Source organism: Amblyomma americanum, chromosome 1, assembly GCF_052857255.1.
Source record: "Amblyomma americanum isolate KBUSLIRL-KWMA chromosome 1, ASM5285725v1, whole genome shotgun sequence".
Lineage (NCBI taxonomy): Eukaryota > Metazoa > Arthropoda > Arachnida > Ixodida > Ixodidae > Amblyomma > Amblyomma americanum.
Window position 1 is genome coordinate 116,408,590 of NC_135497.1, and position 27,069 is coordinate 116,435,658.

Consider the following 27,069-nt stretch of genomic DNA (forward strand, 5'->3'; position numbering starts at 1 on the left):
CATTTAGCAACACAGGATACGATGCTCAGTCTAGCAAACGAAGTCCTATCTCAGGAGCAAGAAAGGAGCACAAGGACAATTCTAGCTCTAGATTTAACCAAAGCATTTGACAACGTCAAACACAAAGCAATCCTAGCTTCTCTTTCACCATTGAATGCGGGCGAAAGAACATTTTGACTACATCAAGGACTTTCTCTCTGATAGAACGGCTAAAATTCAAATTGGCACAATCAAATCCGACACCTTCAGTTTAGGAGACAGAGGAACGCCGCAAGGGGGGGGGGGGGGGAATCTGTCCTGTCCACCTTCTTATTCAATGTAACCCTCATCAACATGGCATACGAACTCGCCAAAATCCCAGACCTAGAACACTCTTTGTACGCGGACGATATCACTCTTTGGACCACCAAGGGGAGTATCGGCACGATACAAAATACACTACAACAAGCGGCAGATGTAGTAGTAGAGGAGGCACAAGCCGCGTGACTTGCGTGTTCCCCCCAAAAATCCGATGTCCTCATCCTTCACCCAAAGCGTCAAAGAAAGAATAAAGCGCCTGAGACCAAATTTACGCGGAAGGGGCAGTCATCCCAGAAGTGGAAACACTAAGAATATTGGGAATGCCGATACAGTAAAAAAAAAAAAAATCGACACACTAATTAAGAAACTGAGAAACACCGTCAACCAAATCTCCCTCCTCATCATACGCATAGCGAATAGGCGAGTAGGAGTTAAAGAATCCGAGACCAGGAAACTAATCCAAGCCTTCGTTCTTAGCAGAGTCATCTACTCTACACCATAGTCACCCTCACAGTCAGAGAAAAAGACGACCTGGATGCTCTAATTAGACAATCCTACAAAATTGCGCTCAACCTCCCCCGTCATACCCCAAATGAAAAACTACTACAGTTAGGAATTCATAACACCTTAGCGGAAATGATGGAAGCACACCCCACCGCACAATACAAAAGACTATCAGGCACTGAAACGGGACATTTCATCCTAAAGAAGGCAGGTATACAATATGAAGGAATCCATGCACACACCTTGCCAATTCCAAGACACGTGCACGAACACTTAATAGTCCATCCTCTGCCCAAAAACATGCATTCACACTACGATACGGACAGAAGAAAGGCTAGGGCAGAGAAACTTCACGAAAGTTTTTAGCTCAGAAAGACACGGCCTATGTGGACGTGGCAGAACATGCGGACATAGACGCCTTTTACCTGGCATTTGTCGATCATCGAGGTTCTCGCCTCGCATCGGCACAATCGATAAAACAAAATTTCCGAAGGAGGCCGAAGAAGCTGCCATAGCTTTAGCCATTACCTCCACCACTGCCAAATACATCATCAGCTACTATAAAGCCGCAATTCTAATTCGGTTTCTCGTCTAAAATACACGTTTGAATCTCCCACCAAAGAGGGCGCAACTGTAGCCGTTGTGGGCGGAGTTAGCGCTTTCTCTCTCACCCCTTGCTCCCAAGAACTCCCGCGCTCTCGTTTTCGCTTGTTTGACAGCTGGTTGGCTTGGCTGGCTGGCTGGCTTGCTTGGGAGGCGCCGGACGTTTGGGCTGAGCAGCAGCACAGAAGACGGCTTTTTCGTCTGAAGGCCTTTCTCTTTGCTGGGAATTAATAGTCATGACCACATTCGTTCAAGACCACTTTCTCGTAGAAGATCCTGCGTTCAAGAAGCTGCAAGAATATTACAACAGCAATGGAAAGAAGCTCAATATGCCAGAACTCTTCAAGAAGGACCCGGAACGGTTCAAGAAGTGCAGGTTATGTGTGTTTTCGCTTGTTTGAGTTGCAGTGGTTAATGCCGATTCTACCATTTAAGGCCTTCATTTCTTCGTGCATTCCTTAGAAATCCCTTATGTAACTCTTGGCTTGCTCTGCTTTGGACGCATTCATCTTGTCCTTGTCTGACCTTGGGGTTTCCCGTGTGTTTGACTGGTTTATGCTACTTCCTTGACGCGAGGAAACAGGAACTCGACCGAAACCGCCGCGTTTCTTTCGCCCTTGTATCGCGCCGATCACCTTCTCTCTTTCTCTTTGCTCTTTTTCCCGTTGTTCGTTCGTGGGCACTCTTTCCCTCGGCGGTTGAGGCACATTCAAATGAGAGCAATTTTCTCGCTTTAGTGATGCCGGCAGATTCGCCTTGAGAGCGGCACATATGCCTTTCGGAACAGAACGGTTGTTAAACTAAAGCAGCGTTCATTTTTATCGTGCTTCCACCATATTAAGGCTTCTCTCTGTCAGTTTATCGTGAAGAGGCGACTTTATTAGTTTTCGTTGTAACAAATAAGAGCAGTCGGAACACCTCAGGCGTGCATTATTTCGTTTTCCTGTACGTAACTATTGGACTTTTTCATGTTTCACCTTGTGAATGTTCGAGAGTGCTGTCAGATTTGAATTTCCCGATATTTTCGCTTTTTGCAGCATTAAACTAGATACCCCCGACTCTGGAGTACTTTTGTTTGACTACTCCAAAAATCTCATCAATGAAGAAGTCTTGGGAAAACTGTTTGACCTCGTCAAGTCCCGTAAGGTCACACTGGCCCGTGATGCAATGTTTCGAGGGGAAAAGATCAACTTCACTGAAGGGAGGGCAGTACTTCATGTTGCATTGCGCAACCGCAGCAACACTCCCATCCTTGTCGATGGAAAGGATGTAAGTAGTGGTTGTGCATTGCTCATACTGCAGCTTTGACTGTGTGTTTCAGAAAAGTAGTCAAGGTGACGTTCTAGGTGCAGCAAATAAGTTTTTTTTTTTTCTGTCCTTATAGTTAAAGTGGTTGGACTGTGAGCTTTCAAGAAAGGACACTGTACATTTATATGTTTCAGTTGCTTATAATCTGCCCAAATCATTGTATTTAGTCCTCAGTATTGCACTTGTTAATGTCTTTGAAAATGCATGTATGGCCATAATTTATGTATGCGTTTATGCATGCTTAAACCACTTTTAAGCCTCGTGTGCCCAAGCAATGACTTCGATAGGTTGCAGTTAAGTAGACAATGCGAGCTATTACACCTGGCTGTACCTTGCTAGTGAAAATTTTTGGATGTGTCATTGTACAGGTTAAAGTAGTCTGCTGGGCCTCTGTTTACATGGCTAATACAAAAGAAACCAGCGCAAACAAGACACAAGACCAAGAGCAGGTGCAGTCATCCTGTGGTGATGTGTCCCTGTGCTTGTAATCGTCTTGCATCTTGTTTCCATTGGGCAGACTAATCGGAGTTATATGTGATAGTTGTTTCAAGTTGCTGTTACATCTTATGAGTGCTTCCTTTATTAGTACCACATCTCAGTCTGTAGCAAATTTTTTTTCTTGTTCATTGCTACAGTCAAAGCCTTTGCTTTGCTGATGAGCGAAACTTTGCAGAGAATTGGAGTTTCCTAATTCTTAAGTTGGCCTCTCCTTAATGCACTATTCTGAACTAATGGCGGAACGGGCAGTTTTCCAAGCAGGAAATGTAGTCTTCTTCATCTGCAAGGGAGGTGTCAAGACATCTCCTCTTTGGACTGTTGCAAACCAGTTCTGCTGCCACTTCCATTGCACTAGCACCAGGTACACGCAGCAGTCCAGCCAGCAACATGGAGACACCCAGGAAGCCCTTAAAGGTCCATAAGCTCAGTTTGTGCGTTTTTCTGACATAGGCATGGTCATCTAGTAATAAAGAAATCACGTTGACATATCTAGTGTTCAAAAATGCATGAACTGTGTTTACATTTTCTGCTTAGAAAACTGCTTCTTCCACCATTAGTTGGGCAAATGGGCAAAGTGCATTGCAGAGAAGCCAGCTTAATTAGGGAAACTCTCCTACTGACCAGCGTTATGCAAGAGCTGAAGCAACATGCCAAAAAAAGGCGTAATTCTATACTTCTAGTGCACTCCACCAGTCAATTTTTTTTTTTGTCATCAGTATAAGTGAAATTGACTGTATATGACTCTGGGTTAATGTATGCATAATAAAAAAAACTAGGATGCTGTTTTTAGAAGCAGCTCTTATAGTGCTTTGTGATTGGGCTTGAGTCAGGTTGTAGAATAATTCCTGTCACAAAATAAGCCTCTAGAGTTTTGACACCTCAGTAACATAAATGCAGTTGGTGACTTATAGTATGTGTATTAAGCTGCCGCAGTGGCCCAGTGGTTATGGTGCTCGGATGCTGACTAGAAAGGTGCAGGTTCGGTCCCGGCCGCGATGGTCACATTTTGATGGAGGTGAAATGCTAGAGGCCCGTGTACTATGCGATGTTAATGCTTGCTAAAGAACCCCAGGCGGTTGAAATTATCTGGAGCCCTCCACTACGGCGTCCCTCATAGCCTCAGTCGCTTTGAGACATTAAGTCTCATACAACCAAACCATAGTATGTGTATGTGTATTGAAGTATTTACCTATCTTGTATTTTCATAAATAATGAATGTTATTTTGCTGGTGGTAATATAATGCACAACGAATGCATAGCCTTTCACATGCTTGGTCAACGCTTATTCTTCTTGATAACTGAAAATCTATTCTAATTGAAACCATTATTTTTCTCTAACTGAACTTGCTGCACATTTGTGACCAATGTATTAAATTTGGTTGATGTGTTGAGATGATTTTTTATGCTTTTTTGATATGGTGACTTTACTTGACAATCCTTTAGATGGTGCTATTAGTTTTGTAGCACAATGTCAGAATGTCTTTTGCTTGATATTTAAATGACCAGTAACAATGATTTGTATGATGTGGTCTTGATAATTTTCTACTGCTGTGTCTTATTTTGTCAGTTCTTTGAAGTGAGAAGTATATTTTCCTGTTATCTGTGCCTTCATGCCTTATGTGCACATTGAACATTTTTGTGCAGGTAATGCCCGGCGTCAATGCTGTGCTGAAGCACATGCGAGAATTCTCAGACTCTGTCCGCAAGGGCCAATGGAGAGGCTATTCTGGGAAATCCATCACTGATGTTGTTAATATTGGCATCGGAGGCTCCGACCTTGTGAGTGTTCGGAATAGTTCAGTAGGTGACACATCACACTGTGTGTGGCTAGGCTTGTGTCCCTTTCTTGTTCTTTGGCTGAATTTAATGTATATTTTTATCAAACTTGCAGTAGTACTTTATTCTGTATGTTGCAGCTTGCATTGATGGCCATGTGCCATTGAAGTGGACTCATTTTGGCTTATATTAACACCTACTGGACATTGCTACAGGGCCCACTCATGGTCACCGAGGCACTCCAGCCATACCAGTGTGGTCCAAATGTGCACTTTGTCTCCAACATTGATGGTACCCATCTTGCAAAGACCCTGAAGAAGCTGAGTGCAGAGACCACTTTGTTTATCATTGCATCAAAGGCAAGTTCTGTGAAGCTTACATTCTTGAGTGTGACAAGATCAGTGAGATTGCAATTAAATTACGTTTTTTTTTTTTTCACTCCATAGACATTCACCACTCAAGAGACTATTACCAATGCTCAGTCAGCAAAGGAATGGCTGATGAATCATACAAAGAATGTAAGGAATTGTAGTGTCTACTATTGTTTGGATGTTTCATGGAATGCTGCCTTGCATGGTGGGTTGTTTTTAATATGTCCTGCCACTGTCATTCCAGCCAGCTGATGTGGCTAAACACTTCGTGGCTCTTTCAACAAATGGTCCAAAAGTCAAGGAGTTTGGAATCGATGAGAAGAACATGTTCGAGTTCTGGGATGTAAGTGTTGGCGTATGTTGATTAATCAATTTTTTTCTTAAATGTATCAATGCTACATATTTTCTGTCTATTTCAGTGGGTTGGTGGCCGGTACTCACTTTGGTCAGCGATTGGACTCTCTGTTGCTCTTTTTGTTGGTAAGAATATGTAGCTGTTGAAAAATCTGGTTTCCTTTTTTAAATGAATCAAAAAAGCATAAAAAGTACTCCTACTCACGTGACAGCACATCCAGTGGTCGTTGTTAGTTTAGTTTAATTCTGGCTGAATACACGAGCCTTTTCAGGCATGTTTGTGTGAACTGAATGCATATACGCACAAAAGATATTATTCTGATAGACACTGGTGTAACTGTAAGGACTGTACTTGAAGATGTGGCATACTGAACTGGCTGCATTTAAATTTGAAATTATTGTGGAACGTCCTTCTACAGAATGCATCTGCAAAAATACGATTTGAATAAGATGTAGTTGCACTCACTCACTGTGTAAATTTGCTTCCAATGCCACTATACCAAGGGCACAACTGAAGTGTGGGGGTGAAAAATGAAAATGTGAGGAAAAGTGCAGGCTTTGTGCATGTGGCTGCTACCAAGGGTAATTTAGTTTTTGATCATTCATTGCTTTGTAAGGGTTAATTAGAAGTTAAATGAACACCTTTTGCCTGAAAGGGATTTGCTGAGCACCTGGTTGGCACATGGTTGAAGTAAAGACTAGTATTGAAGAGGGACAAAACTTGTGGGCAGATCATGCACGAGTTCTATAACCAAACATATAATTGTATATTCGTGGTTCTTGCATGTGCTATGTTTTTGAGTGTTTCCTAATTTCAGGCAGTCTCTACATTTTATAGTTTTATAATATAATTAATATTATGTATTTTATAATATTTGGAGACTGAGCTTGTGACTATGATGTCACGAAACACTTCGAAACTGTCATTAATGCTCACTTTTCCACAGTTTTCAGGATTCACAATTAGTCTTTTTTTTTTTTTTCATTTATCGTAAGGACATTCTAAACATGGATTTCTAAAGCTGGCAGCGCTGCTCCTGAGCTGGAAGTGTGTGATGTTTCTAAGTGATAGGCTTCCCTATAGCTCAGTGTGCTCGGCAAAGTGTTCTTGCGGTGATTTCTGGCTCTAGTACAGTTGGCCAGTGCAGTGGTGGACGCACTGTTTATATACTAGACTTTTGCGGGGTAGCATTTCATCCACCAAAATTCCTGCATAGACTAAACTGTTTCGTGGTGTTATAGCCAGTCCAGTCTTAAATTTAATTTGTTTCTTAATCTCTAGTGATGTGTTCTGGCAAACACCTGTGTATAATACCATCTAGAGTGTTGGGCTAAAGTTATTGTATAGAAATTGTGATGTCCTGCATGAATAGTTTGTTACAGCTAGAATGCCTTTCTCTTTTATAGTACGCATTGTCACAGGAGCAGTGGATACATCATTGCAGTTTATCTAATGTGCAGCAAAATTTTTGTATTTTTGAACTGTGGCAGCCTTGGTCCATAGAGGGTAGAATTTCTTATCTAAGGATTGTTCCAGTGGTGTAAAAAAGTACTTATATTTGACAATTCATTTGTAGGGAAGGTTGGAATTTTGGACCTGCAAAATGTTGCAGCTGTAGATGATGCACTCATATGCTAAGGCGAAAATTAAACAATCTTTGGAGGTTTGTGATATTATGCACGCACTCTATCTTCCATGCATACCTGCTATATATGCTTGTGGTACTGGATTGATACGAAAACTAGTCGCCTGTATCAGGGTATCCAACGGGTATCTAACGGTCACTTTGGTGAGAAAGTAGTGCTTCGCTAATTAGGCCCATCATTGTGGTAACTGCACTCATAGTCCATGTTTTTGTTTTTTTTTAATAGAATGGCAGTTGCATGTGTAGAAAGCGAAAATGTATGGCCATTTTATCTTCTGATTTGTTGTATTGGAAAGGCAACAGAGTTGGTGTAAGCAGCACCTGCTAAGGAGATAAGGGAAGATGTTTATTGTTCACCATACCCTGCCACATTTTGTATTGACATGCCGGATTGACTATGTTGTAAATGCTGTATGTAAATGGTCAGTTCCTGGCTTGCTATTGGCGTAACTTCTTTGTGATGCTCCATTATTGGCTTTTGTCGTTCAAAGTAATCTTTGATTTTAAAACTTCCACAATTTTTTTACATTACATTCGGAACTTTCCATTAGAACAGCCTCAAGGGGTGAATGAACCGGCCTATAATGCTCACTACTCTTACTCAGTAACTGGGCATCAGCATTACAAGATCCATCTACACTAAATCGTATCACTTTATTTTGTGGGTGTAAACATGCAAAGTAATATTTTGAAGAAAATTGATTTGAATAAACCAGGGCCCTGGATTGTTATGCAGGGACATAGTTGTGGTTAAGTATATCTAGAGGCCTGACTTTTCAGTGTTTTTATCATTTCGTGGATGTTTATAGTTTATTTCAGAATGTTTTTTTTTTAGTGTTAATTCTTAGTGATGAATTTTGGGCTTTTTCAGTTTTTTTTTATTGATGATGTATGCAGTATGATTTGCGGCACAAGTCTATCAAACCATTTGTGTACCAAGCTATTGGTTTTCTGGGATTTAACATGCTGTGTAAAAGAAATCAGCTATGCTCTTTTTCATGTCAGTTTTCACCAGAGAGCTGCATAAGTACTTGAAAGCAAGTAACTTAAGCATCTGAGTAAAGCAGTGGCAGAGCAGTTTTTTATGGTCATAGTGTCATGCGTAATTGTTAACTTCATGAACCATTTTTGGTGGGTTTTATGGTTTGGGCATTGACAGCTGTCTTGAAAGAATGCTTAATTTTACAGGCACCCTTGTCATGCATGTTATATTTAGATATTTATTATATCTTATTGCAGGCATGGACAACTTTGAGCAGCTGCTTAGCGGCGCTCACTTTATGGACCAACACTTCCTGAAGGCACCAGTGGAGGCAAATGTAGGTACAGAGGCTAGCCTGTCTCTGGCATCATGCACAAATATTTCTAGTGAGTGGATATTCCTAGGTTGCGTGCCACTGTTCTCAAAGCATAAGAATGTCATTTAAGAATGCCATTTCTTTTTTGTTTCGAACTAAACTCACCAACTCGTGCACGAAAATTTTGTTGTTCTTGGAACTTACCATTTTTTGAAAAAATCAAAAGAACAGGAAAATCTCTACACTGAATCTGCTTTGGTGGTTATATGACCCTCTCTTAAACTGTAAAAAATTTCACAAAATGCTTGGCATGGACTTGAGTGTGAACAAAAAAAGATTAGAGCTAAACGTCCTCTTTACTGTGTTGTACTTACAGCAGGCAGCTTTGCTGCTATGCTGTCCTGTGTTCAGAACAGCAGTTTGAAATGTCTTTGATGGCTACCGCTGAGGTCACTGAGTAGCGGCACGCAGAGCACATAAAATTGTGTGAATTTGTGCCTGTGTGCATAATTGCAAGCATCCATATGCCACCATTTGCAGGTACCAATTATTCTTGCTGTGCTTGGGGTCTGGTACCATAACTTTTTTGGAGCAGAGAGCCACGCCCTTCTGCCTTATGATCAGGTACTCGTTCTTTGGATTATCGCTTCTTTGTGCTGTTTTTTTTTTTAGTTAGCACTAACTATTGCAAGATGGAAGTCTGCCTGGCTATTTGTCTTTCTGTTCATTATTGAGATTTTTTTTTTTAGAGTTAACTCTGCATTTGAGAACAGTAGTTCTGTGCATTTGCCTGGCTAGAGTGCATACTGTGAAGTTAAGCAGTGCAGTACAAGAAGGAGGTTCAACTTTGTTATTTCTGATGTATGTATGCACAGAAAGTAATGTTTATAATTAAGCAAAATGAATGCGCGCAAATGCTGCAGCATTGCCATGTAGCAGTGATGGAATGGCAGTTGACTTCTTACTGAGGCCAATCGAGGTCTTTTTATGGCTCTCGTTTCAGATTTCAGCGCATGAAAGCAGATTGCTGGTACCTTTAGTTATATATACTGTGAGTTCGTTAGGGAACATAACAAGCAGCTCTTTCCATTCCATTGTCTTCTGAATAGTTCATCGAGGGCCTCGAATCTGACAGTCTTGATGCCATAGGTAGCATAAGAGGGTTCTCGCAGCGCTTGCGCCCTAACCGTTCTACCACGTTCCTACATGGCACTCGCGGTAATACAGGACTTACTACATCCGCCTCTATGGATGAGGGTGGTGCTGGCAAATGCTCTCAAGGTTCACTTGCACTACACATAAATAGCCCCGAAAGCAGAAGATTGGACAGCCGTCGCCGTAGCTCAGTTGGTAGAGCACCGAATGCGAAATTCGGAGGTCGTGGTTTCGGATCCCACCGGCGGCATATGATTGTTTTTCTTCTGCTTTTAGTAATCTCTCATTGATTAAAACTACAAAAAAACATCCCCTATGCTCCTTGGTTTCAGTGACTGTTGGCTTCTGTCATTTACATCGTAACAAGCACTAGTGGCGTAGCCAGAAATTTTGTGCAGGGGGGGGTGGCTCATGTTGCAGCGCGGCCTCCTTATAGAATTTGTGGAAGGATCAAATGCAACAATAATAACTGCATTGCCATTTACAATGCAAGAATGTATTCGTATGTGTTAAAAAACGTGGCAGACATGATTACAAAACATAAAACTGAGCAGGGGACAAGACACAGGAGAGAAGCAAATAGGACGCGCTCGTCCTGTTTGCTTCTCTCCTGTGTGTTGTCCCCTGCTCAGTTTTATGTCTTGTAATCATGTCATACGAACTATCCCCTTATCATTCACTCGTGGCAGACATAACTGATACCAAAGCTTACATGTTTTTGCGTATTTAATAAGTAAAGAAAATATCACACGAAGTCCAGAACTTTATCGGCCCGGAACTAGCAAAGCAGTGCATGCCGCTGATATGAAACACGTAAAGGCCATGAAATTAGCAAGTAGAGGACAAATATTTTAATGAATGTTTGTCGTTCATATGCCACGGCCGGGGAAAAATCTCAATGACACTGTCCTTCGTTCCAGTGTACTGCGCAGCAGCAGCTGTCACTGGTCATGTGTTGCGAGTAATTTCACCGAAATCTTAGTCACAACAGCGAGCCATCGATAGGCCCTTGAAAGTTTGTGCTAGGATGGGACCCCTTGCGTTACATGACTCCAGGTGCATGGGCGTTGGCACGAAATCCAACACGAGTTAGCAATGTTCGCACCAAAATGTCTTTTCTAGTCTGAAAAAGACACTGTAGGTGACAAAATCCAGAATGACTTCCGGCGCCGGTGGTTGTGCCCCACCTGGCTACGCCCCTGACAAGCACCTCTTTCCATTCCATTGTCTTCTCTACAGAAATGATTGTATAAGTGCAAATCTATGTTTGGAGCATGACTGCATTACTGACTCATTTGTTGAAAGAGAACCGGTGACTGTTCTCACCTTGTTGGAAGTGCTAAGAGGGTTGCTGAAGGGTACTGTTGGGAATCTTAATTATGACATTTTGGTAGTTGTCATTTAAACAAGATAACTACCTTTAGGATCCACCTGAACCCAATCATACAGTTGTAGAAAAGCTGCACAGCTTTCTCTGATTTTTGTACTTTGTGGGAAAAAATCTTAAGCTCAAACCTGGTTTTGCCATCACACTGGTGCAGTTGTGCTACCAACTAAGCTAACTAGAATGGCCAGTAGATGGCATGGCAAGCTTGAAGTTAAAATGATTTCAACCCAGTGATATAGAACTTTCTCGTGAATGTTAAAGTCCTCCTTGGACTATTCCCCAAACACAGTGTACTAATAGTTAATATCGTTTTTTAAGCTGCTGCTAGGTATGTGAACCATAATTTTACTCGTAACTAGGAAATTATCTAACAATTATACTTACCTTCAGCTTGAAAAATGCCCTTGTGATATTGGAAACCAAGAAAGATATCATTGTGTGGGATGCTTCTCAAGCTAAGCTTGAGAACAGTTCGAAGTTACGTTAACTGTCCCGGTCTAGATGCACACACCAAATGCAATTACTTGGCCCTTTTTTGATCGGTTGCCTGGATGTCTAGATGTTCATGCTAGCTCTGGATTTGTTAAAGAAACTGTTATTCCAACTGTTAATTTTGGCTATCTTGTTCTTGTCAGTATTTGCACAGGTTTGCAGCCTACTTTCAGCAGGGTGACATGGAGTCGAATGGCAAGTACATCACTAGAAGTGGAAAAAGAGTAGCATACACAACTGGCCCCATTGTGTGGGGTGAGCCTGGCACCAATGGGCAGCATGCTTTTTACCAGCTCATACATCAAGGTATGTACATGCCTCTTAAGAAAAGATGCAGCCGAAAAGATGTCGCCGGTATCATGTTTTGGAGAAGACTCATGGGCACTGATTACAAGATTAGCACCAGTGAACTGCAGTTATAACTGGTCGGCTCTGAGTGAAAGGCTTTCATCATTTAAATGTGTCGGTTTACCCCAATTGTTGCAATTGGAGATATGTATGCTTCATGTGTAAAGTAGCAGCCATACAAACGCAGCAGCAGTGTCAAAAATATAAAGTAGTGTTGTTGCTTCACATTTTTTATGTGCCTTTTGCTGAAGGTCACACTCTTGTCCTTCTGTGGGCTGAACTCTTTTGAACCTGCATTAATGGAGACAATTTACACGAAGCAGACAGATGACTGGGCTTTTGTCGCTTTTAAATATTTACTAGATTGGGCTGACTAGATCACTGGTATGCTTGACTCTTCGAGTACGTGTGTGGCTTTAAGTGCTGTGTTTGCTAAAAGGGAGTCATTTTGCGCTGTCACACCTACATGCGAGTTCTGGGTCGAGCTCTTCAGGACACATTTTGTGAAGACTCCTGAATCTCTCAAAAACGGTCATCCATCCATGTCTACACTCATGTGGTGTGATAGGAGTGGTTTGCGTCGCGTTGCAACATATCAGTGGAATATAATTGCGTGCTAAGCATGCCTGCCTGTACTGTGCACTGGGGATATCATGAAAAATCCCACTGATAATGTGTGCCATGAGACAGATTGTGGCATTGGCATGGGCAGCATTTGCTGTGTTTAATGCAAAAAGTTGTATTGGCATCACAGAGAGGCTGCTTAAAAGGCCATGAACGCTCTATTTCTTGTTTAGAATTTGCAAAAGTGACATATGAGCTGCTTTTGCATGGGGTTTTTAGTGGAGAACTTAAAAGCAAGGATGTGATTTTTCATAGCATTAGAGTTGTTTACCTAATGAGCATGCTGCTAAGTACCAGCTGCACCGGTAGTCTGAAAGTCTTCATCCAAGCAGTATTTTCTTGCAATGGCCTACTTCTGTTACCGTGGACGTAGCCATGGCACAAGGTGTTTGTAGTTAAAACTCCTTTTAAAAGCTATGTTGCGATGCTTAACTGTTAGCTTTGCATCGGCAAACAGGACCTGTATGCTTCCTCCTATAATGGCTGTTACACAGTGAAGATGACCAAGAATGTGCATAATTATGCTTTGGCTGCCTATTCCTTAACACATCGATTAAGCTTATAGTGTTTGTGGGAACGGGTGGATACCTGCCCCCTTTCTTTTTTTTTTTGTAGGCACTCGCTTGATTCCTTGCGATTTCATTGCTCCAGTCAAGACCCATAACCCAATCAGTCATGGAATCCATCATGAGGCAGGTGTCTTTAAATTCTGCATGCCATTCTTAAGAAAGGACAGGGAAGCGATTGCAAGTGCCTTAGTTTTAACGGATGTGGGCCCCATTTTTGTCCAGATTTTGTTGGCTAACTTCCTCGCTCAGCCAGAGGCCCTCATGAAAGGCAAAACAAAAGAAGAAGCAAGAGCTGAACTGGAGAAGGCTGGGATGAGCCAAGATGTGCTGGAGAAGATTCTTCCACACAAGGTCATTTTTTGCATGCTTTTGCATTGTTATTTGCTTGTGGAATTGTTTCTAAGGATTTCTCCCCGTGTAGTTTAGCCTTTACACTGAATTTAAATTTCGCTGCTACGAAAAAAAACAGATTTTGAGCGTTTTAAATTAAAAATTCTTTCTTCAAGAAATGAAAAATGCACTGTGCATTGTAGTGCATCAAACTGTGGCTTATTGATTATACTTCCAAACGAAACAAATGCCTGAGTTGTGTGTGCAAGACTTTTCAAAAAATTATTGGTTAAATATGCTGGTAACATAGAACAACACAAGCAATACAAAAATAAGCGACTGCACTGAGCCAGAAGTTGATTACCAAAAAATTGAAATACACAAAACGTTGCACATGTTCTTAGCTATCATTCTTGTCATTTTCAGCTTCGTACATAATAAACCACACTTTCGTGGCCTTTCAAGGTAGGGAATATGTCTGCTGTGCCAATAGGGAAAGCAGTTGTGTGAGAACGTGAAGTGGACATAGATCTGGAATATGCTGAACATTACACTTGTTCTGAGTTCTGTTGTTTTTAATTGCAGAGCTTTCAGTTCCTCCATATTTTTTTTTCAGTTGTTAGTGAATGGGTTCTATGGGTGAAAAGGGGGTGTATCCTTCCTTGACGTCATAATCAAAAATCTGCTGGTGCACTTGGTAAAATATCTTGTCTGGCAGTATGTTGTGAAGACCCTAAAGCACCAAATAAAACCACTCGCATCATTTACAAATAAAGCGTACTACATAAAAAGAACTAAACCGATGTGAGGACGCGCTGATGTCCCGGGCCTCTGAGACGAAGTCTCTCTTTCGGAACTGAAATCTGATCATTCCATGTCATTTTCTAACTCACCATTGCTGCTTTAAAAAAAAGACTGCAGCAGAACCGACTGAAGCACTCGGTGTAGCCTTTTGCCTTTGAGGGGCGTGCGGCGAAACTGATGCCATGATCACAGACCGGCGGACTGCATCATTTCAAAGTTTCATATGTCATGTCGCCTCCTTAAATTAGAAAACGAAAAAACAAAACTGAAACCAAAGAGTTGGTGTTGTAAGCAGACTAGATGGCAGCTTGTCCAGGAGCGCAGATTTGAAAATGTCTCTCATATATGATCGATGGCCTATGACACAGTAGTGAAAAGGTTAAGGCATGCATATTGAAGTTGCAGAGGTTTCCAGCTGCTTAGTGTGAAATGAAAGCTCTAATCCGGGTTTGAAATTCAGCCTTTCAAAAGCAATGTTACCGTATTCGCACAGATATAGTGGGGTTTTTTTCTTTCTTGAAACATCTTCTTCAGAAAGCCCTTCGCACTATATTAGCAGTCAGGTTCCAAATATAATGCAAATTCTTTTTTCCGCTGTTCCTCACTAACCCACTAAGCTAGTGAGCTGCAAGGAAAAGCCAACTTCTCAATGACCTTATGCAATTGAGGCAAAGCACTGCTGCTTCAGTGCAAAAACTGTCTGCGTTAATGTGCCAGAGGTTTCCCACGGAATATTGCATATTCTGTGTTCTCACTTCAGGGAATTTAAAATTTTCTTCCTAAAAAAATTGGGGATCAAGCAAGCTGAAAGCCAGAAAAATTTGTTACGTTAACTGGAACTTAAATGTTGCATTACAGATTGCTTTGCCTGAAAATGAAACAGAATATTTAATATAGCAGTTCTCAGCTCAAGTCTCCAATCTTCCATAGCAATCTTTTTCTGTCCATTGGTGGCATATGAGGTCGAAATCATGTGGTCTCGTTTCGAAAGAAGAGTCCATGTTTTTGTTCTGCTATCCTGTGGGAAGGTAGCTGCACTGTTGCGTCGTAAATGCTTTGCATTTGTTGGGCCATGCCTTAGCACCTTCCTGATGGATGTCCAGTATTGATTCAATGGCGGTTTCTGCATTAGTCATGGGGTGTTGTGCATCTTTTGTGCATGCCTTCCTTGTTATAATTAAATTCAATTCATTCAGCTCAGTACACAATGTTTGTATTTTCTGAAAGCAACTGCTGCTATGCTTCCACCTCATGTATGAACAACCGTTTTTGGCTTGCTGGAAGACTAACTCAAGAAACCTTGCGGAGTTGCACACCACCAGAGAGCAACAAGTGGTGTTTTGATCTGGGCCATGCCTTAGGGGTTTGCATGTTCGCCTGACACGAAGGAACACTGCCATCCAGGCCTGTGATGTGTCTGCAGTGCAGGTGTGGCTTTTGGCGAGTCAGAACAGTTGTAAAATAAGCTGTAAAATACTCCTCTTGCGCCCCTTTGTGTCGACCCACCTACAGTTTGCCTTGGAGGTGCAGCTTCTGGGTATGCCGTAAATGCTGACCATTTCAAGCACATTATGGAAGATACCAAAGACAAGCCAGTTTTATTGGGCACCTCAATGAAAGGCAGGCTTCCTCTGGAAACCCTTTTTTTTAATTTGTGCAGTTCAGAGTTCAGAAAATGTTAGAAGCTCAAATCTTTGATAACAGAAGGAGACACATCCTGGGTGTTGGTGTAGTCGCTTTAAGACTTAATGTTGCATAGTAGAAAAATCTCACCTCTTTGGCGTGCCATTTCAGCTTGGCCCGAGAACGTTCTTTAAGACATTTTTGTATCTTGAACGCGCAATGCATTTCCTAAGGTTTCATGTCCAGTATCCGAGCAGAAAATTTTCGTAGAGTGTTTGCACTTCAAGCCATTTATAATAAATGGAAAAAAATATACCTGTTGGATCATAATTAGTGCCTCTGTAAAGTTAATTTTATCATTGCGTAAAGTTGGGATTTGCAAGACTGCAATTACACTGCAAAAAGATTTGCAGTTACACTGGGGTGGCCTTTCTGTCTGTTATCACCACCGCCATCATAATCAATGATCATCATAACTGTCATCATTATCATCATCATTGCTGGTAGCTTAACTGAACAAGATACATTCTGCAGCAGAGTTTCAGGCAGGAGAATATAGGGCTGAGAGTCTTTTGAGCAGGGCTAACACAATGTGGTTAGGAAACCAATTATGCAAAGCACTGAAGTCATGCAGCATGAGGAAAAAGAAAAAGGATTCACATCCTGTTACAAATGAGCACAAATTGCCTTGACATTCCTGTTGCACTAGTTAGTGCAGAACAATCAATCTTTTCCCATGAAGAAATTTTATACTTCTTTCTTGACATACCGAGTGACAGGCTTTTGATGCACATTTTGATGCAGATTAAAGAGCACCAGGTGGTTGAAATTAATCCAGAGTCTTGCTTTGACATCCATAAGCCCAAGTGTTGGTTTGGTTAGTAAAGATCCATTAGTTTTTAGTCAAGGTGTGTAAATATTTTGATTCAAAATCGGAATTGAATATGTCTAATTGTCGAATGCGGCTTTCGAATGTCTAGTATTCATATTCTTGAATAATTTGAATGTTTTCTATTAACAAATAAGGGAAGCTATGTTATATGCTAACTTCGGCCGAGTGACGCTGCTTATTTTTTCCTTTTTGCTGTGAGGGAACTTGCCGTGTACAACAATCAACGGTGGTACTGCGTCTGTATTGGCCCAATATGGCTGGAGAGAAAAAGAAATAAAAATGGTGCAGACATTAGAATTGTTTATGATGTTGTTCATTAAAATTAGGTGAATAGGAGTTACTCGTGCTGTAAGCAAAGCATATGGTTGTGTCCTTCGAAAGGCCCCCGAAAGGCCCTTGTGTGCCGATGCGCTTCTGTCAGCTTTTGGTCTGAACTCTCAAGTGTAGTGAGTTTTCCTTTTTTAAATATTTTTTTAATGCCTGCAAAGACACTGTTAGCATTGAGAAACGGTGCTGCCACCGTGAAGGATTTGCAGGAACATTGCCAACACTCAATTCACGGTCAAAAACACTTTGCGCAAGTGAAGCTGCATTTTGTTTCGCGACACTTTTTACTTGGTGTGCAGGTCACTACATATTCCATCTTAGTATTATGTGTTAGTGCCATCATTACACCTTACATTCGAGTGTTATGTGCAGCCTCCTTCTCTTTCAATATATTGCCACCTGGTGTTCTCAGGTGGCGCTGAAGTGTCTTCGAAGACGTTGAAGTGTCTCGCGCTGGCTGGCTGGCTGCTTGCTGTATTCTGCTGGTTAGCGACCTGTCTCCCTGTTTTCCGTTACATATTTTGGTGTAGGCGCTGGGTAAAGATCCCTGTATATGTCTCATACTCCTCCGGATACCCTGGGCTCCAGTCCTTCGCTAGTGGACACCCCCGTGCACCGTGCTAGCCGGAGAAATCAAGGCCTACCTCCCGAACACGGGCTTTTGGAGTCTGCCAGAGCACCCACCCATCGACCTGTCATGCCAGCTGCTGCCTACTACACCTTGCAGAATCCGCGACTGCCCAAACCATTCCACGGCAGTCAGCTCGAAGACGTAGAGGACTGGCTTCTCGAGTTTGAACGCGTGGCCTCATTCAACCAGTGGGACGACGCCGCTAAACTTCGAAACGTCTTCTTTAGTCTCGAGGATGGTGCACGTACCTGGTACGAAAACCGAGAAGACGCCCTAACATCATGGCACGAGTTCCGCCGACGCCTGCTGGAGACCTACACCAGCACGGATCGTCGAGAACGGGCTGAACGGGCTTTGCAGTCTCGCATTCAGATGCCGAATGAGACTGTAAGCATGTACGTGGAGGATATGACTCGGCTCTTCCGGCGAGCTGACCCGGCCATGCCCGAAGATAAAAAGGTGCGCCATCTCATGCGCGGCGTTAAAGAGCAACTTTTCGCTGGCCTCGTGCGCAGTCCACCTGGGACTGTTGCTGAGTTTCTCTCGGAGGCGGTCACGATGGAGAAGATGCTCTTGCGGCGGTCTACCACCTACGACCGGCCGGTACTCGCCGCTTCACTTACAGAGCCGCTTCCTGCCTTCGGGGCTAAACCTGGTCTTCTCCGCGACCTGATCCGCTCCGTTGTGCGCGAAGAGCTCCAGGCGCTTTTCGGTGCTCCCCTGCCGACGGCCGGCTCTCTCGCTAGCCTGGTCCGCGAAGAGGTTCAAGCCTTGAGACCTTCGTTCCCGTCCGTTGACCCGCCGCCTTTACCAACGGAGTGCCGTCGTCCAACGTACGCTGAAGCCTTGCAACGTCCTGCGCCCTCTTCGGCGCAGTTTCCTCCGTCCAATCAAGGCTCGCTGTTTTCCGCACACCCCGACACGTACTACATCGACAATCGACGATCACCCCAGCGGAAGACGGACCTGTGGCGTGCTCCGGATCGGCGGCGTCTCTGCTTTCACTGCGGGGAACCCGGTCATCTGTATCGCCAGTGCCCGTATCGACAGCTTGGGCTGCAGGGGTTCCCTATCGACATGCCCCGTCCACCAAGAGGTCAACGACCCCGGGAGATCGAGGACTACGTAGCCCAGCAGCGCATGGCGACAATTCCCCAGCGGCAGTCTCGGTCTCCATCACCACGCCGACCTTCGCCACAGCCCCAAAGCTCCTCCTGGATGGCGCAGAGACGGTCGCCAAGTCCCCGCCGGGAAAACTAAAGAGAGCGACCTCAGGGGGCGAGGCCGCTGGCAATCGATACGAACAAGACCCCCCGACAACGCGAACAGCGACCGACCGCGATTTAAAGGCAACGACTGCAGTACCTGAACTCGGAGATCGATTCTCGTTGGATATACCCGTGCTTCTCGATGGCTATAAGGCTAGTGCTTTGGTGGACACTGGCGCTGATTTCTCGATTTTAAGCGGAAAGCTAGCGGCGCTTCTTAAAAAAGTAATGACACCATGGTCCGGCACGCAGATTCGCACGGCTGGCGGACATGTCGTAACTCCGCTTGGCCTATGCACAGCAAGAGTCCAAATTCGCAGCTCCACATTTGTTGTCAGCTGCCTAGTTCTACCGAACTGCTCCCGTGACTGTATCCTTGGCGTTGATTTTCTCCGAGAGTATGGAGCTATTATTGACCTCCGAAAGCGCACTGTCACATTTTCTACCGAGAAAGCTGATGTTTACTCCGAGGACTGTCCACGCCGCGCCGCCCTTCGAATATCCGCCGAGAGCGTTTGGATTCCGCCACGCGCCAGCGTTTTTGTGAGTGTTCACTGCGACGGACTACGTGAAGGGACAGCGGTCGCAGAGGGCAACCTGTCCCTTTTGCTCACCCACGGCATCTGCTCAGCGCGAGGTCTCATCCATCTCCGCGACGGCTGCTCTGAGCTCCTGGTGACTAACTTCTCTAACGAGCCCCGGCACCTTTTTCGTGCTACTGCCATCGCATTCGCCGACCCCTTAGCGGAGGTTTCTGAATGTTTCGCGTTCGAAGCTGTTAGACCTGTGCGCCCATCCCTTGACATCAGCCCGGACCTTTCGGTGACTCAACAGCGAGAACTACGTGCCCTCTTACTTGAATACTCCTCCTGTTTCGCTTCTTCGTCGAAAGTCCGGCAAACGGCTCTTCTCAAGCACCGCATCATTACGCCCGACGATGCCCGCCCCATCCATCAGCAGCCGTACCGTATCTCACCGAAGGAGCGTGAGGCGATCCAAACGCAGGTGAAGGAGATGCTTTCAGATGGAATCATTCAACCTTCCAGCAGCCCCTGGTCTTCACCTGTCGTGCTGGTGAAGAAAAAGGATGGGACACTCCGCTTCTGCGTGGATTATCGGAAACTGAACAACATCACCAAAAAAGACGTCTACCCGCTGCCTCGTATCGACGACTCGCTCGACAGACTTCGTCGCGCCCAGTACTTCTCCTCCATTGATTTAAAGAGTGGGTACTGGCAGATAGAGGTCGACGAGCGGGACCGCGAAAAAACGGCGTTCGTGACACCCGACGGACTGTACGAATTTAAAGTGCTACCTTTTGGGCTATGTTCAGCGCCGGCAACTTTCCAGCGGATGATGGATACCGTTCTCGCTGGACTAAAATGGCAAACTTGTTTGGTTTATCTCGATGATGTCGTCGTATTTTCCGAAACCTTTGCCGAACACCTTGAACGCCTGAGGACAGTATTAGATGCCCTCCGATCGGCCGACTTAACGCTAAAGCCCGAGAAGTGCCACTTTGGGTACAAAGAGTTGAAGTTTCTCGGTCACCTCGTGAGTGCCGATGGCGTTAAGCCCGACCCCGAGAAAACTGCTGCCGTCGCCAACTTTCCTGTTCCTGCAACAAAGAAAAGTGTGCAACGTTTTTTGGGTCTGTGCGCATATTACCGCCGCTTCATCGCCGACTTTTCAAAGATTGCCGCACCCCTGTACCACCTCACGCGCAATGATACACAGTTCGTGTGGGCTGCCGAGCAGCAGGAGGCTTTTGCCGAGCTGCGCAGACGACTGCTAACAACCCCTGTTCTTGCGCACTTTGATGAAGAGGCTGAAACCGAAGTCCACACCGACGCGAGCAACGTCGGCCTCGGCGCCGTACTCGTCCAACACCAAGGTGGCGTGGAAAGGGTCATCGCGTATGCAAGCCGCACGCTTTCTCGCGCTGAAACAAACTATTCGACCACAGAAAAAGAATGCCTTGCGGTTATGTGGGCAACCATGAAATTTCGTCCGTACCTCTACGGCCGCCCGTTCAAAGTAGTTACCGACCACCATTCGTTGTGCTGGCTTGCAAATCTTCGCGACCCATCGGGGCGCCTAGCCCGATGGAGCCTCCGCCTCCAAGAATTCGATTACACCATTGTGCACAAATCTGGCCAGACGCACGAAGACGCTGACGCACTCTCTCGCGCGCCCGTCGGGTTAGCGGATGATAGCATAGAGGACGAGAGTGGTTTTATTGGAGTTGTCAGCGCCTTAGACCTAATGACCCGCCAGCGAGCTGACCCAGACCTGCGACCTATCATTGATTATCTGGAGGGCCGAGCTTCTGTCGTACCCCGACAATTTTCTAGAAACCTGCCGGCCTTCTGTCTCCGGAACGGCATTTTGTTTAAGAAAAACTCCAGCACTGTTGACCGAGCGCACCTCCTCGTCGTTCCGGCAGATCTCCGCGCCGATATCCTTCTTGCTTGTCACGATGAGCCGACCTCCGGCCACTTGGGCTTTGCCCGCACACTTGCACGCGTGCGCCAGGCGTATTATTGGCCCAAACTTTCTCACGCCGTCCAGCGTTACGTCAGAGGCTGCCGCGATTGCCAACGTCGTAAGGCGCCTCCTCTCAAGCCAGCGGGCTTGCTCCAACCTATTGAACCCCCTCGGACGCCTTTTGATCAAGTCGGCATCGATCTTCTGGGCCCATTCCCTGTGTCATCGGCCGGTCATAAATGGATCATAGTCGCGACCGACTATTTAACAAGGTATGCGGAAACTAAAGCGGTGCAGCGCGGTACGTCATCTGAGATCGCCCAGTTTTTTATGCAACAAATCGTGCTGCGTCATGGCGCACCGTCCCACGTAATCACTGATCGAGGTACGGCGTTTACGGCACAGCTCATGCGCGACGTGTTCGAGCTCAGTCACACGAACCATCGCAAAACTACTGCCTATCACCCACAGACGAACGGGCTCACAGAGAGACTCAACAGAACGATCGCCGACATGATCGCAATGTACATAGACTCGCAGCACAAAACCTGGGACGAGATTCTCCCGTACGTCACATACGCTTACAACACGGCCACCCAGGAGACGACCCGATTTACACCATTTCGTCTGGTCTACGGACGTGACGTTCAGACGATGCTGGATGCAATGCTTCCATGCAGCACTGATGACCACCCACTCACGCCAGACGCCGAGCAGTTCGCTCAGCGCGCCGAGGAAGCACGTCAACTTGCCCGTCTTCACATTCAGCGGCAGCAGGGCACGGATGCGCGCCGCTACAACCTCCGTCATCGGCACGTCGAATACCATCCGGGAGACCAAGTTTGGGTGTGGACCCCGGTACGCCGCCCAGGCTTGTCTGAAAAACTGATGTGCCGTTACTTTGGACCGTACCGAGTTTTGCGCCCCGTCACCGAAGTGACCTACGAAGTTCTTCCTGACGGGACTGTGCAGCCTCAGCGTCGTCCACCCCGCTCTGAGGTTGTGCACGTTGTCCGCATGAAACCCTACTTCACGCGGTAATGGATAGTACGCTCAGTGTTCTGCTAGTTTTCGCGTGGGACACCTTCGCCCACCTCCCTTGTACATTTTTGTGTGCTTGTGCTGTTTTTTTTCCTCTTTCCACTGCCCATACTGCAACCCCGCTTTTGTTTTTTTTTTTTTTTTTTTTGGAGGGGGAGTAATGCCACCTGGTGTTCTCGGGTGGCGCTGAAGTGTCTTTGAAGACGTTGAAGTGTCTCGCGCTGGCTGGCTGGCTGCTTGCTGTATTCTGCTGGTTAGCGACCTGTCTCCCTGTTTTCCGTTACAATATTTGTCCTTCTGGATGAAAATGGTGGAGCAATTTTTGCTACTAGGTGAGCTTGCATATGCAGCTCGCTGTGACATGACTGCATGTAACATGCCAGATGCCAGACATGTTTCATCCCTTGCTTTGCTGCGTACAGTGTTGAGTTGGTTACTACGATGTCCTAAGTATGCCCTGAACAAGAATCCAGGCAAACATTTTCAATTGGGATCGTGCTGACAGCAGTAGGACTGGTTTATTACCAGTTACTTGGAACAAGTCCTTGCTGGATCTAGTTACTGCTGAAACCAGTTGCTACTGGTAGCAGTAGTTTCTGGGAAAGCTGCTACTCAGGTAGCACCTACACATTGTAACGTTATCTGTTTGGGCAAAATATTTGTACAACATCCTTTTCTTTTAACCTTTCTGAAACTTTACTAATAAGCATGAAATATATTTTACATTAAACACTGAAAAAAATTACAACACACTTGCAACTTTCGCTAAAATGTTAGTCAGCTGCAAGACCTGATTTGCCAGTTGTGAGAGCACAACTTCAAACTGTACTCTGCAAGTGGCAAGCCGCAATGTGCAAGTGGCAAACTGCACTGTGCAAGTGGAAAACTGCACTGTGCAAGCGGCAAGCTGCACTGTGCAAGCGGCAGGCTGCACTGTGCAAGCGGCAGGCTGCACTGTGCAAGCGGCAGGCTGCACTGTGCAAGCGGCAGGCTGCACTGTGCAAGCGGCAAGCTGCACTGTGCAAGAGCACTACAGTATACACAAGTAATGCATGAAACTCGTATACACTCACCTTCAAATTGGTACCATTGCTTCATGCTTATATGCCCAGCCTTTAAGGTGTTCCTCAATTATTAGAGGTGAATGGTTGATAATGAAAGTTTTGTAATGAAATTATGGTGCTATTTCTGCAATGTGTGGCAAGCAAAATTTGACTTCACAGTTGTATTAGTTGAAGGGCATAATTACCCTGCGAACTTAGAAGAAAGCTTGAAGTTTAATATCAGTAAATTATCAGCTAGAACGAGTTTATTCCAGCTCAGAGCCTTTAAGCTGTCAACTGGTTTCAGTAGATACCAACACAAAGCCAATTTTTGCTCTACTGGAGCCACTTGAACCCACGGAAAACTTGTACAAAGTAGCGCATTCCCATTAGAAAATTTTCACTCAGCTGCAGAAAAGAAAGCACCCAGCTTGACCGTTGTTCAGAGGCAGTGACCGCATTAATTTTCATGTGTATATTTATCAGCCTTAGTTTTAAGGCATAGCTTGTGGCCTCGATGATTTTGTTCATTGTTAGTGATTCAAGTAGTACATCTATTGAATATGCTGGCAAGAAGGAAATTAACGTCATTTTTTTTTCTTGTGTAAGTAGGTTCCTTTGATTTTTTTTTTTTTTCTGAGCTCTCCATGTGCAATTTGCAGTATTCAAATTCAGTGCGAGACAAAATTTACCCATTCACTTACCCTAAATATCGGGTTGTGTTGCGATACTTTTCTTATGTCTTGTAACATGCGAGGCACACTGCATTTCATTGTTTTTCTATTTAAATAGAAAAAGTTATTCATTTTTGTAAGGAACAGTTTTATTGTTGAGATAAGTGCATTGGATTTTGCTTGCTTAGCTATATTCTGTAGAAACATTAATATTAACTACTTCAAACCATTCTAACTTTTTTGCTGCACTGTGTAGCTGAACTGAAGCTGCAGCATTTTCTTTAAAGCAGAACAAAAATGGTGTCCAATATTTTGTTTGACAACCTGCAGACAAGTCGAAGCCATAAAATGAGGGGTGAGGTTTACGCCTTCGTCCTCTGCTGCAGTCTTGGATGTCCTGTAATTGCACCCCACGCAGTTGAAATTGGTTCTGTGCGCTCCCTGTGGCATTTCTCTTGGACAGGGTATTTCATGGGGTTGCCAATTCTGAACATTACTGAATTGCTGCTGCTTTCGGAAAAGGTACACAATAATGTTACATCTGGAACCTTTGTAAAACTGGCAATGTCTTGCTTGCTGCGTGGTAGCTCGGGGCAAGGCACCTTGTATGTTCTATTGATTTCTGTCATGCTTGACATGTTTGTAATACGCGATTTTCTTATTTGCTCTTCATCTTTCACAGGTTTTTGAAGGCAACCGACCAACTAATTCAATTCTTGTGGATAAGGTAACTCCATTCAGCCTAGGAATGTTGATTGGTAAGTACAACAAAATATGAGAGCTTGTGTTTTATTCATTTTTTCCTACTAATTACCCACTTCACTTTGCAGCCATGTACGAGCACAAGATATTCACTCAAGGCATCATTTGGGATGTCAATTCCTTTGATCAGTGGGGGTACGCCTCGTTTTGCGTAGATAGCTGCATTATTCCCTTACATGATGCATTATCCGTCTACTGGAAGTGTATAATGTTTAACACTTGTTTTATTTTCCAGTGTTGAACTGGGCAAACAGCTGGCCAAAGCTATCCAGCCAGAGCTGAAGGGCAAGAATCAAGTATCCACTCATGACTCATCCACTAACGGCTTGATCAACTTTATCAAGTCATTCAACTAGTAACTTATTACTGGCGGCATGGCGACGCTGAATATACCGAGTAGTTTTCTGTATTGTTTTCACCAGCACCCAACTTGTGTCAATAACTAATGTGATGTGCAGTTTTGTAAAGGGGCTTATGGATGGACTTAAGTTCTGCTAGTGGAAATGTACAATTTCCTGTTCAGTGTGATGGAGGAAATAAGTGACTGCACACTACCCATAGCATTCTTTCTTGCTGCAATGTGAAAAACGAAAAGAAGTCTTCAGATGCATTTTGTTCTAGTGCATGTGTGAAAGATGTGTGAGGTCTAATTGAGAAAGTTTATTGTTCTTGGAAATGTTTAGTGGAGCAAATTGAGCCTTGAGATGTCTTGAGAAGTGCAGCCTGATATCTTCAGAGTTGAATTGTACTGTTCCAGATCAATAAAGCTATTGCTCAGCCTTTGTTCTACATAACCTTTTAAGCATTTACTTGTCACACTGGTTATTTTTGCAATAGAGCTGGTGTAGGAAAATAGGGCTTGTGTGGACAGTTTATGCAGAGTGCAGTGCAAGTTTGTCTGGTGTATTTGCTTTGTTCTGTTGGCAGATGTGAACAGTGAATTTGTCACTAGTGTATGGATTGTACTGTCCGCTGTAGTGACAGAAAAATAAAGTGTCGTGACGGGCATATTGTGCTTGCTTCCTATATTAGAACTGTACAATTTTAGTTCACAAGACAGGTGCACAATTAACAGAACACTAAACCGAATTTTCACAGTAGCATTAATATGTGCATGCTGAAAAGTAGGCTACAGTAGACACTATCAAACCAGTCAACATAACTCTCTATTGTTTATGAAATTTAGCAATGAAGGAAGCTCCAGGTAACACCACTAGTGCTTAATGATCGATAGCATGCAGTCATTACGTTAGCTTGAGTATGCTGGCTTAACCATTGACCCATGCCACTAGCTAAGCCAGCATGCCCATGTCAAACCAATGAGAGTGCTTACGATATAATTACCTAGAACTTGATTGTAAAGGTTCCGTAACGACATCAAGGAAGTCTCCTGTGTGTTGAGTAATGAAATGCAGCTTACTTGAAGGTGTGTTTCTTCCAAGAAAATGTCTGAATGTACATAAAAAAACTTAAAGTTGACTAAAGACTGAACACACTAGTAAACATGTAAAATATCGTTTTGTTCCTTCAAGCTTAAAATGTTCTGAACACTGTGGAATAGGTGCAGCACAAACACTGCTCTGGATTTCTGCAACCAGCAAGTTGGGTGCACGAATTTTTCCCGAACATACATCATATAGACCTTTTCAAAAAGAGGTGAAGGGGTACCACCATATTGGGCACCGGGCTATGCTCTAGTACAGGAGAGTTCAGGATTAAGCTCCCCCGTGTTCTCCCCAAAGCCCAGAAAAACAGCCTTCTCGAGGTTTGTGAAAATGCCTATAGAGTTTGTGCACGACATCGTGGGCACCACCTGCAGGCGCAGAGCCTAGCTTCCAGTGTTAGCCAGAGGAGGTGGTGATAAGCAAATTAGATTAATGTGCAGGTTTTTGCCATGCTCCTGGTCCCAAGATGGCAGCCACTTTGCAAGGTCTGTGCAGTGTAAAAGCATGGG

General features: G+C 44.3%; 1 protein-coding gene across 1 annotated transcript; it reads left to right on the top strand.

Moving 5' to 3' along the window:
• Window positions 1–1,516: 1,516 nt before the first annotated feature.
• Window positions 1,517–26,123, top strand: Pgi (glucose-6-phosphate isomerase). Its single transcript, XM_077646613.1, has 15 exons — window positions 1,517–1,783; window positions 2,445–2,676; window positions 4,858–4,992; window positions 5,205–5,348; window positions 5,436–5,507; window positions 5,605–5,703; window positions 5,780–5,840; window positions 8,600–8,679; window positions 9,199–9,282; window positions 11,836–11,998; window positions 13,280–13,356; window positions 13,456–13,584; window positions 25,036–25,111; window positions 25,184–25,250; window positions 25,351–26,123. Exons 1-15 carry the CDS (start codon window positions 1,644–1,646, stop codon window positions 25,469–25,471), a joined length of 1,680 nt encoding a protein of 559 aa, XP_077502739.1. The 5' UTR covers window positions 1,517–1,643; the 3' UTR covers window positions 25,472–26,123.
• Window positions 26,124–27,069: the final 946 nt, after the last annotated feature.